At 29.5% G+C, this 12,555-nt stretch overlaps 1 protein-coding gene across 6 annotated transcripts in view; it reads left to right on the top strand.

Annotated features, from left to right (window-relative positions):
• The window catches only part of Khc-73 (Kinesin heavy chain 73), a 126,740-nt gene that overhangs the window by 90,724 nt on the left and 23,461 nt on the right, over window positions 1-12,555 (top strand). For 4 of the 6 annotated variants that reach the window (XM_087166321.1, XM_087166319.1, XM_087166320.1 and 1 more), the window contains 4 exons: window positions 1,474-1,600; window positions 5,159-5,214; window positions 7,234-7,361; window positions 7,839-8,054. In XM_087166321.1, coding sequence (XP_087022447.1) covers window positions 1,474-1,600; window positions 5,159-5,214; window positions 7,234-7,361; window positions 7,839-8,054 — 527 coding nt within the window. Of the gene's footprint in view, window positions 1-1,473; window positions 1,601-5,158; window positions 5,215-7,233; window positions 7,362-7,838; window positions 8,055-11,979; window positions 12,028-12,555 lie in introns of all 6 variants that reach the window. The other 2 variants (XM_087166318.1, XM_087166316.1) reach the window with 1 other exon arrangement.

The following is a 12,555-nucleotide window of genomic DNA, read 5'->3' as shown; positions in this document are numbered from 1 at the left end:
TTAGAATTTATTTTTCAAACTCATTTAGTATTTATTTTTTCAAAGTGTACAGCTCTTTTTATAAAAGAAGTTTTACGAGCAAAAAAGTTGCATTTTGAAACTTCTGCCATATTATTTATATTGAAGTTTGTTAGGTAGAGATATTTTCTACTAATGAAAATTAAAGTCTTCAACGCATTCAGGTTTTGCTGTCTAATAACTTAAAAATTATATCTGCTATTATATTAGGAGAGCTGCACATGTTTAAATAAATTTTTCTTTTTGCTCAATATTTGTCTAAATTTTATTAGTAGATGAATTTGTATCATTTTTTTCCATTGTCTCATTATAAGTGATATGTATTTTACAAAATATATACGTTGTTAAGTGGTTTTCTTCAATAGATGCATAAAATCTAGAAAGTATCCCTTATAAACATTTGTGCTACAATAGTCTGATTAGCGCCATTTTGATGTTCCTGCCAAAATTTATAATTACTTTTAAAATATATGAAGAAGATATTTTATTTCTTTCTATGCTTAAGAAATGTGACATTGCTTCCCTTGTTATCACAGCTGTCTGTTTTAGGAAAGTTTTGGCATGGTCTCTTCTTTCTTTCATGATGCAAAGTAAAATAAAAAGTAAAATTTTGCGCATATTTAGATAAGTGTTAAAGAATTATTGTGATATGAAAGTGTCATTGACATTGATTTTTTAGCTATGTCAAAGTTGAAATTCATTTTTTGTTTAATGAAAAGTATTAGGAGGAGAAACTTTTCACCTTTTTTTTTATGGTATTCACTCCCCAAAAAGATGATATTTTTCAAAATATATAGTCTTCTTTCATAATAATAAAGCCCTTAAAAGGTTTTTTTTTTCAAGGGGTGTTTTTAAAAAGTGCTTAATTTTCCCTTTTCAAAAATGAGATTTTTTTTCTTTACCATGTCAATTTTCGCTGCGTATTATGCAAAAGCAAGGTTTTCGCATTGTTCTATTCAACGTTTTCACAATTCATTCAACCACAATTCATTTAGGTGTACCATTGGTTCATAACGTATATAAGCGCAAATCACGTTACTTGCTCGATGAAATACTTAGGAGTGACTACTGAGATGAGTTCGATGAAATTCTTTCACTCTCGTGTGCAACTCTGTTGCATTTTGCAAGATATTCTCATTTTCAGGCTTCATTTTCCATTCTCTGAAATTGAGCCGAAAAATCTCTTGATCTTTTTATTGTGGATAGTATAATCAAGCAAAGAGTTCTTAGTCCGAAACTAGTTATTTTATCATGATCACGTAAAGTGTTCGAAAATTATTTTGCATTTTGTTAATGTATATTAAAAAAAAATTTAGTGCTTAAAAAGTACTTTAAGGTGCTTATTTTTTGTTGAGAGATTTGGCTACTCTCCCTGAATAAAGGAATGATGCAATAGAGTTTATATATGGTTATATTTTCTATGGTATTGAAAAATGTTGTATTATTTTCCAATAGACAAATCAGATCAGGATATTGAGAGAGAGCAGAGCTTGATTGATCAGTGGGTGTGCCTGACTGAAGAAAGGAATACTGTTTTAGTGCCTGCTCCCAAATCTGGAATACCCGGAGCTCCAGCAGACTGGTATGCATTTCTTTAATTCTTCTTTTTAAAACAAAATGTGTGGTAAATAATTGTATATTTTAAAACATAAATAAAAGGTAAAAATCTAAATTAATTTCTCTATGAGCACATAAGAAATCTTTTATTTGATTTTTTTTAGTCAAAAATGTTTTAATTTTGATGCAAAATGCTAGAGTCATTTCAAAATGTTAAATATTTAACATTTTGGAGCGTGTATTATTTTTACTCAAATTATAACACCATTAGGTATCTCATCTCCATTACCTCAGCTAATTTATAGTCAAACCGCATTTGAAAATCTCTTCCATAGAAAGATATTTTTATTTTGTTTTTGAAGAACTAATCTAAAAATTAATTTGCGCAACACCATATTGATTACACAACACCATATGTTTTAAATCTGATGCATTTTGAAAATCTATCTGTTTATACAATGACTTTTCAGAAAGCTCTAATTTGAAATATAATGCATTTAATGTTGCTATGCTTATTATACATGCAACCTGAAAAAAATAAATTATATAGATTATTTAAATTATTATGGATTAATTGTATTAGATAAAAGGTATTTTATTATTTAAGCAGTTCAGGAACTATATATATATATATATATATATAATTTTAAAGAAGAGTAAATTGTCCTGAAATAAATGTTTCAAGTAAAAAGTTCTTATGTAGACCATAATTAAGTCATACAAAGCTAGGCACAACAAGATCTCAAAATAAAAAGCTTTGTATAATTGGCTTGCAGAATTTTACTTAAAATTAAAAATACCTCTACAGTTTTTTTTTAACCTTAAATGATAAGAGTATGTGGCAGTAAAAAATTATAATTTTACTGCTATGAGTCTTTCCTTTATATCGTAAAATCTAAAATACCGTCAATACAAACTGTTAAATTGTTCTGAAACTAATTTAAAATTTGAACAAAGCAAGATGCGTTACAAATTCTTAAAATTGTGTGTACATGATTGTAAAAAATTTCATATTTACCTAGCTAATAATTTTCGCTAAACTGAATTATGCTGTGTGAGAAAAAAAATCTTCAACTTTGACATCAACTTTTTTTCCCTTCATTTTTTTGATAACACAAAAACTAAAGGCTATATCCATAACATTTTGATCCCTGAATGTTCCTTAAATCTTTCTGCGAAAATGTGCAAAATTCTCGTTTTGCTTTGTCTAATAGCTTTAGAGTTGTATGACAGTGAGGAACAAGGTCGACAAAAATTTTATGAAACAGTAGTGATGGCAGCAGCAACTTTTTTTTTAATGAAGAGAGGCATTTGTTAACCAATTATAACAATCTAGTGATGACGAGCCGTGATAGCTCAGGAGATAGAGCGTTCACCTTCCAAAGACGTGAGCCGGGTTCGAATTCCAGAAATGGCTGGTCGATACGAATTTTTCATCCGGCTAGCACCAACGACAGTGACATAAAATATCCTCAGCAGTAGATGGGTCATGGGTAGATTGTCCTCTTGCCGTCAGGCTAACCGTAAGGGGTTCTCATGGTCTTCCTCTCCATGTAACGCAAATGCAGATTAGTTCCATCAAAAAGTCCTCCACGAAGGCAAATTTCTCCCAATACTTGATTCGGGAGTTCCCTTGTCTTCTAGATTGGATTCAAAATTATAAGGCTACAAAGTTGAACACTGGTAGTTTTAAACCTTAAATTGGGTCGGCTGTACAACAACGGCTATAAAATAAAATAAAATCTAGTGATGACAGATTTGTGTAGTTGGTGGACATTAGTTATTTCTAAATGCTTCTTTTTTATAAAAATTTCAAAATTTAAAATTTTTTAAAACTCCGGCATTGTGCAAATACGAGGGTTGCTATTTATATTTCTGGCCTTGGCAACAGTAAGTGTTGCTAGGCGACCGCAGACGATTTTAATTGAAAGTTTGATATTTTTAAACATAAATTCAGCAGATGATTTACCATTATAGCTTCATTTGTGTTGTTGACAGTAAATTGAAAAGTTATTCTCTTTTAAAAAATGGAATTGAATCGTGAACATGTATATTATGCCATTTTTTTTCATAACTTTCGACGTGGATTGTCAAGACAAGAGTGCTTTGATGAACATAATTCTTTATTCAGCGATAAAGCGCCATCCTACAGCACTGTAAAAAATTGGTATAACAAATATAATCGTGGTCGATGTTCGATCCAGGACGAATCCCGTGCAGGTCGTCCAAAATCCGTTGTTGTGCCAGAAAAGATCGATGCTGTGCGTGAACTGATAAAGCAAGATCGTCATGTAACATACCGTGAGATAGAGGCGTCTTTGGACATTAGTATGACTAGCACCAATAAAATATTGCATGAACATTTAAGCGTAAAAAATATTTTTGTTCGCGTTGGATCCTGCATAATCTGACAAACGCTCAAAAAAAGGCTTGTGTCGATTGGTGCAAGGAAATGTTGGAAAAATACGTTCAAGGTACATCTAAGGCTGTGTATAACATCTACACAGGTGACGGATCATGGATCTATGCATATGAGCCGGAAACAAAACAGCAATCAACTATATGGGTCTTCCAAGACGAGGCAAAACCAACAAAAGTTGTTCGAGGAAGAAGCACATCGAAACAAATGATTGCCTGTTTCTTCGGCATTAACGGTCATATGGCTACAGTGGCGTTAGAGCAACGCAGGACGGTCAATTCTGAATGGTACACGACCATTTGTTTGCCAGAAGTCATCGGAGAAATTCGAGAAAAGCAGAAGAACAAACGAATCATTCTTCATCATGACAATGCGAGCTCTCACACATCGACTCAAACAAAGGCATTTCTGACGGAGCGAAAGATCGAACTGATGGGTCATCCACCGTGCAGCCCTGATTTGGCACCCAATGACTTCTTCTTATTCCCACACATCAAAAATAAATTACGTGGACAACGATTTTCGACCCCCGAAGAAGCGGTTGATGCATTCAAAACGCATGTTTTGGAGTTATCTCAATCGGACTGGAAAAAGTGCTTTGAAAATTGGTTCAAACGCATGCAAACGTGTATTGATCATCATGGAGAATATTTTGAAAAACAATAAAACCAATTTCGATCCTACATATTTGTTTTTTCGTTATTAGGCCAGAAATATAAATAGCAACCCTCGTAGTCACCTCTAATTACAATGATAACATAAAAATCTATGTCATGTAATTAAGTCCACAAAGCATTCATTTATAAAACAAAATTTTGCTTTGTAAGAATTTATAGGGATTTTTCAATGCAATTTTTATAACAATTAATTCTTTTGTTTTTGAATAAGTGTTGAAAAGATGTGCACCTTATTGAAATTCTGAATTGTGTTAACATATTTTGAAAATATTATGTGAATTTTTACAATCAAAAGTTATGATAAACTTAAATTCCATTAAATTAGAACCAGTTAACATACTATTAGGAATAAGTGATGTAACGAACGAATGAGGTTTATTAGTTTTTAGCCCATTATTTTCAAAATGTAATTTTTAATTAGCTACTTATGGTTATTATTATTTTTATGTAATAGTTGTTTTTAATGAGTGTTTATTTATATTTTTAGGGACCCTCCTCCTGGAATGGAAAAACATATACCTGTTATTTTTCTAGATCTAAATGGTAACTCTTTTTTAACTGTAACTATTCTAGTTTATTTATCTGTTATTTTTCAAAATGTAAATGGTGGACCAACTTTACCTTAATTTTTTTTGACTAACTTAATTGTTATTTTTCTGTTTTATCTTAATTATATTTTTCACTTTTCTTCCTTATTTCATAGTGTTGATAAATACTGATTTAATGATTATTTACTCATTTTTCTTTATACAAAAAACAAACATTCAGGTATTTTTTCTAAACAAATGAAAAAAAATTCGTTTTTTTGTGCAAACTTCCCTCTAAATGAACTATTTGAAACTTATGAACAATTTTTAGGACAGTATGCTGCAATTGCCCTTTAAACCTACTGTTCAAATTCTAGTACCCTAACACAAAAGAATTTTGAGATATAGGAGGACACAAATTCTTATTTTATTATTAAATTATTTTCTAAAGTATATTATGACATTCATCGTCTCATTTAATCTATATTTCATACTTTTGAGAGCTTATTTTGGAAAGTGAAAATACTTAAGTGTTTAAGAATTAAAATTAGGCTATAATAACATTTATAATAATATTTATTCAATAGAATGGAATAAAAATTAGCCCAAATTCGAAAGTTAATGTAAGAAATTGGCTTGACAAGAAAAATATAATTCGCAAACGTACCCTAATATTTACATGCATTCTAAAAATTGTTTCCTTTTTTTTCAGTTAAATGTCATTTGCATATTCTTGTTGTTGTTAGCATATTCATAGCTTTTCAATTATTAATTAAATAGTTGATATTTATATGCTCTTTAATTGTAGTCTTAATTATCCAGGATGAAAAGATTAATTATTCAGTAACCTAATCTCACTTAATTTTGAGCATCAGGAAATATGATTTATTAATAAATGCTGCTTGCTTGTGAGTGTGAAAATATTCTTCATAAATGGGTGGAAACGGCCAGAGAGTGATGAAAATTAATTTTTAATGGTAAAAGTTTAAAGGTGCTTCGAAAAAGATTTAAAAACGAGTAATATTCTGAGTTAAACTCATCAGACAAGAATAAATTATTCTAAATATAAAACCGTCACACCAATCCTTTAATTTTTCAGAATGATTTTAAGTACGCTAAATACAATTTGCCTGCTTTTATTTATTTAATGGTTAAAAAACAGAATAAAAAATATATCGTTCATTCACCGGGGGTTGGCACTTGGCTCCACCTCCTCGGACGAAAAGTTCATTTCAGTGCGGGAGTAAGAGGAGAAACGTTTCCGAGCTTGAAATTGAGACAACCCTTTATGCGTGCCAAACACCAACTGTGAATTATTTTTTAATCACTTACTTCACTTTATCATCTGCTATTATACTCTAGCTAATTAAATATATTTTAAATTTAAAAACTGCTGTTTTCCCAGCAAAATTTCTCAAAAGTGAATAGTTTGTAAAAAAAAAAAACTATTCACTCAAAGAGAGAAATATCATCAAATTTATGAAAGATTTCATGTTAAAAAATGCACATAAAGAGTGCAAAATAAATATTTTTGTCATACAATTGCCAAATAGCTACCTTGTTCAGGATTCTTCACATCATTCTCCCCAAAATAGCGAAATAGTATCATCCGATACCATGATTGTGAAGGCGGAGCTAAGTGCCAACTCCTGGTCAACGAACTATACTTAAGTAATTGAAGGTTAGATTTTTCTTATTTAAAATGAAAGCAGGCAGTTTATTCACTATTCAAATCTAAATAAAGGCATCACAATTAACAAAAAGTAATAAAATAATAATCTAAGCAAAAATACTATTTTGATTAAACTAGAATGAGGAATTTGGATAATGTTTAAAATGTTCTAAATTAATGAGTTAAAATTATATAGCTACATTGGATTTAGGATACAATACTTATGATATATTATAATGAATATAGCTAATCCAAATTATTTCTGCAACCAGTTGTTAGTTCTTTTTCTTGATTTTCGTGAAGATTTCCTTGATGCGAACTTTGCTTCTCAATCAAATTAACTGATTTGTTTTTCTTTTTTAGCGGATGATATGAGCGTCCCCATTAAAGGTGATGCAGAAATCCGCATTGCCGGAGCAAATTCCATTTTACCCAAAGAACATGGCAGCCAGTCTTTTAATCTTCCTATTGTAAAATACTGTGAAAAAGAGGTAATTATAAAAATTTAATTTTTAGTTATTTGCACTGTTCCAAGAAAATTTTTTGTATAACTTCACTGTGAATAATATTTTGAATTATTTAGTTTAATTGAATTAAAAAAAAGTAACTAAATAGTTTTACTTGCATGTTTATTACTGAGAGTCTGTTATAATAAATTTTAAAAAAATATGAAGTCTGTAAGCAATAAAATTCTATACAATAGAATTTCATTTTGAAGTTTTTGTTTCCCTCTTCAATAAAATCTAAATTTTTTTTTCCTTCTAAAAAAAGAAAAAATTTTAAAATTAATCCTAATATATTTATGCGCTTATTAGTTTATTGAATAAATAAGAAGTAGAAAAAGTGAGCCATTTAGTACAACTGTGAAAGAAATAGGATTGGTAAGAAAAATGAGAAGGTTAATTTTTAAATGTAAAAGAATTGGTTGGTCTTGAATCTATTGTGAATTAATGTATTGCGTTTTGCAGGTGTGCGCTACTGCGGCGTGGGACTCATCCATACACGATTCCATTCATCTAAACCGAGCCACTTCACCAAATGATCGTATTTATTTGATTTTAAAAGCGTCGGTCCGTCTCAGTCATCCGGCCACCATGGATGTAATGCTGCGCAAACGTCTAGCCATCAACGTTTACAAGAGGCAGTCTATTGCTGACAAAATAAAGAAAAAGATTGTTAGACAAGTAAGTAGATTTTTATTCTTATTCACAAAGTATTCATATTTTAATTACTTTCTCTTCCCCTATCAAACCAACCACTGCTTGTCAATTATTTCAAAGTCTAATCATCTAATGATTATACTCTACTTTTTCTGCTATAAAAATGCCCTATGTTTCAAAATATAGATCCTCAAACATTTGACAGTTTAGGGGTGCACAACCTTTTTCTGCAAAAAGCTACAGAAAAAAAATTCTAGCTTTTAATTCGATGAATTTATATTTATTTTATATCAATAGATAATAACTTAATTAATTGCTAATAAAAAATATTAAAGCATCTTTAAAATGAAAAGAAGAGTAGACAAATTATCTATAATAAAATGAAGAGTTTGTTTGTGTGTATATATCTTATAACTCCAGAACTGTTTATTCTATCATTATGAAATTCAGACAGTGAGTTAAAGGGTCAATTTTAGTCCCTGATCCTATAAATCATAAATATTTTGATTTGATTGTTCAGGGGTAACATTTAAAAAAATTGAATTTACTCATTGGTTTTAGAAATTGTGCCATTGTTATTAATGACGCAGCAGACGAGTTCAAAGATAGTGTCAGTAACGTTTGCTTGCTCATAGCTCTCATTAATCAAAAAAGGACTTCATTGCACGTTATTAGCTATTGAATTATTCTTTATGTCAGATAAACTCGATGATAAAGGTCATAGGTCGGACTACGTTTCCAGTTTAGTATTTAAGTACTGTGAAACCATGGAGTATTTATAATATAAATAATAGAGAAATAGTACTAAATTGTTTAGGAAAATGGTAAAAGGCACTAATTGGAAGCAGTGTAGTAAGGGGAAAAGTTAATAGAGAAATGATACAAATTCATCTAAGAGAATCATTCAAAATCTCCATACCATTATTGATGCCTATAATGCTTAATTTTCATAATACAGTCAAACTCGTTTATAATGAGCTCGGATTTACCGAGGGAAACGAGAATTTTTGGTTGGATCAATGTTAAGTCTATGGAACAGAAGTCGCTTTTAACGAGCAAGACCCGGTTTTAGCGAGCAATATTTTTCTGTCTTGCAATCTTTTTTCTAGTCTTTCTGTCTTATCTTTTTTTCAAAATGATAAAGAAATGCGAGGGAAGGGGGTTAGTTGTCATTAAATTAAGAAAAGTATTTAATTAATGTAATTAAAGTAAGTAAGTATTAATTAAATTTTAAGTAAACTCAATCATTTGACCTCTCAAGCCCCCCCCCCTCTTCTGGTTGCACGCCTGTCTTAAGGACCCGTTCATTACGAGCACTCTGATTTAACGAGTACATGTTACGGTCCCTTTGTGCTCGTTATAAACGAGTTCGACTGTAGGTGCTTTTTGAAATAAAAATAAAATCACTATGCTATCATTGATGACAATGATGCTTAATTTTTTTTAATGGGTACTATAACTGAAATAAAAAAATAAAAAAAAATTATGTACTAAATAGCAGAAATTGTGAAATTGTACTAATTTGTTTAGAAGAAAAGTAAAAAATAGCCATGCTATTATTAAAGCAAATGATGCTTAATTAAATTTCATAATAGGCACTTTTGATATTTATTATGGTAATTTATGGCATCTTAATCAATACCATATATACTGATGTAGATAAAATAAGTGTATTAAAACTGCATTAATACTGTGCAATTTTAATATAAATAATGTAGAAAGAGATGTTTTATGGGTTTTCGAAAGGGATAAGTACCTGAGAAAATGATATCGTGGTAAATTTTGACCATCATGAATTGGCAATAGCATCATTCTAACGGTATGAACTACTTAAGACTTGTTTTGCTTAACCTAATAATTTAAAGTCTCTGTCAAAGAATAAAAATACAAATAAATAAATTAAAAAAAAATTGGTATTATTTTAGCATTATAAATTGCATTATAAATTGCATCTTTCAATTTTGTGTATGATTTTGTACTAATGATTTAGTAATAGTTTAATTTTTTTTTCATCCCATGCGAAAAACTGTTTTCAGCTAGTATGTGATGTTTATAGAGTGTGTATGTGTACAATATTTTCAAATTATTAACATTTGAAGTTTTTTACTCTTTGAATTTTTTAAAAAGCTAAATTATTACTTTCTCTGTGGAAATCTTACCTTTTCTACTACATGTTTTGCAAATGTTTTCATAGGAGGAGTTATTTATGACTATGACTGCCTTTAGTTTTGCAAATTTCCTTTTTTCTTTCCTTTTTTTAAAAAAAATTCTGAAACACACATTAAATTTTGTTATTGTAATAGATGGATTTTTTAATTGATTATATTTTTTTATTTTGTATGCAAAATTTATACATTCCGATCTTAAATCTTAGTATTATTTTACTTGAACTGTTTTCAGGTAGTTAACAAAATGTGCACATTCTTTTAACATTGTTTAAAAAATTGATTTTATTGGTAGAATCATTAATAAATGCTTGTAAAAGATGAAATTCGAAAACCAAAAAAATTGACCCCAAATTTTTGTTTATTCACCACCTATTCGATTTTTATAGCAGGAAATATTTTATTTTTTGGGAAAAATCTTTCCCCCCCTCAAACTTTAATGATAAGGACCAGAGTTCTAAATATTATTTTTTTGAGCTGAAACTTTCCAAATATTGGTTTTATACCAAATGGTACACTTTTAGGAGGTGCTGTAAAAGATGCGATGTAAATTTTTTTTTCCTGTGTTAATAAAAACCACCCTATTGTGCACCCCTACAACTGATCAAATCATTGTCATGAGGTCATCTGATCTAGTTCAGCACAATAGGTTACATGTGTCTCTAATTTTTGCTGCTTGAAGTTTTTATTTTCTAATGCCTAACATTGTCCCTTAATTGTATTCAATAGCTAACAGCTTGTTTCATTTTATAGTTGTAAAAAATGTTAAAATAAAAAAAAAATTAGAATTAAGAAATGTTAAAATGTCTGTAAGAAATGCTAAAATTAAAAAAAAGTGAAAACAAATTAAGCTTAAAATAAGTGAACGAAAAAGAAGTATATTTCTTTTACAGTAAATAAATAATTTAATTTAACTTCTCCTGTTATGCCAGTATCCCTGTGGCAGAATTTTTTCGGGCTTTCTACAACATAACTCCCTTGCACTAATAACTTTCTGCAAGATACTTTCAATAATAACAAATATGAATGTTACTAATTTAAAGTAATAAAAATCACTGTGTTTACAAAAAAAAAAAAAAAAAAAAAAACATGCAATTATTTTCATTTAATATATAATATTTTTTATTCTAATAATATGGGCAATATTCTCGCATAAATCATCATCAAAGTTTAAAAAAAAAAAGTAATTAAAAATCCTGAAATCTGTAGCAGTAAATACCGAAAAACAGATCGGCAACGAAATCAGACTCTTCCAAAAAGGGTTACTCAAATGCACGTTTCGTTTCAAAATTTGATTGTTGTAATACATAATATCGAATTTTAAAAACTATTTGGAAATCCAAAGCAATAATTGCCAAAAAAAACAACAACATAGAATCGTTGTCTTAAAAAGTAAATACTCGAACGCAGGATCCGAATTTCCCACAGCGTCTGAAATATATTGGGATCATTAAAAACCACGCAAAAATCAATAACTGCCGAAAATACAATCGAAACACAACATGGATTTACGACACTATTGGCGTAAATTGAACGCGATAAAAAGTGATTATTTAAATACGCAATTAAAATTTTATGCGTACATTTCTGCAGGAAATTTTTTTACATTTTTTTTCCTTCCCAAAAGAAAAATCTTTCTGCGAGATTTCTGTAACATTCTGCGACTATGTCGCCGTGTTCTGCCACAGGGGCCAGTATATTATAAATATTAGAAAATCTTCCCTTTTTATACAATATTAAAGTTCCCAGCTTTGCGATTTATTGTGTGTGTTTGTTTTATTTAGTGTCTGTGGGGGCATCTGTATATTCAGGGTCAAATTGAAAATTACATAGTAAGTCCATCTTCATCGTAATGCTTTTTTTTGTTTCCTGGGTGGTTCTTGGGCTCTCTATTAACACTCTCTATTCCATTAACATTATTTCTTAAAACAGCTTTTTATGTTTAGCTACTCACTCTTTATTGATTTTGCTTAAATCCCATGGTTTAAAACATTTCTCTATCATGTAGGATAAGTTGGGGCTAATTATGACCATATTTTTTATGTCTGATAAAGTTGAATGGTTTAAGTTTTTTTTTTTCACTCTTTAAGAATGTACAAAATAATAATTAACCTTCTTTTTATTTATCAGGGTTGCCACTCCACAGGGAAAAACTGGAAAATACAGGAAATTTCAAAATCATCTGAAATAACAGGAAATTTGATTTTTTCTTTACAAACTGGGAAAATACAAGGAATTTTGTTTCTTATTTTTGTCTTTTAAAATATGGTTACCACTCAATGCCATAAACTATGGGATATTTAAGGATGATATTCTAACTATATTAAACTATTTCATTTACTATATCATTATTTAAGTAT

This window comes from Parasteatoda tepidariorum, chromosome 6 (assembly GCF_982258835.1).
Source record: "Parasteatoda tepidariorum strain Cologne lab strain chromosome 6, Ptep-v5.0, whole genome shotgun sequence".
Classification (NCBI taxonomy): Eukaryota; Metazoa; Arthropoda; class Arachnida; order Araneae; family Theridiidae; genus Parasteatoda; species Parasteatoda tepidariorum.
The sequence above is the reverse complement of the archived record's forward strand: the minus strand, read 5'-3'. Positions and strand labels throughout refer to the sequence as shown.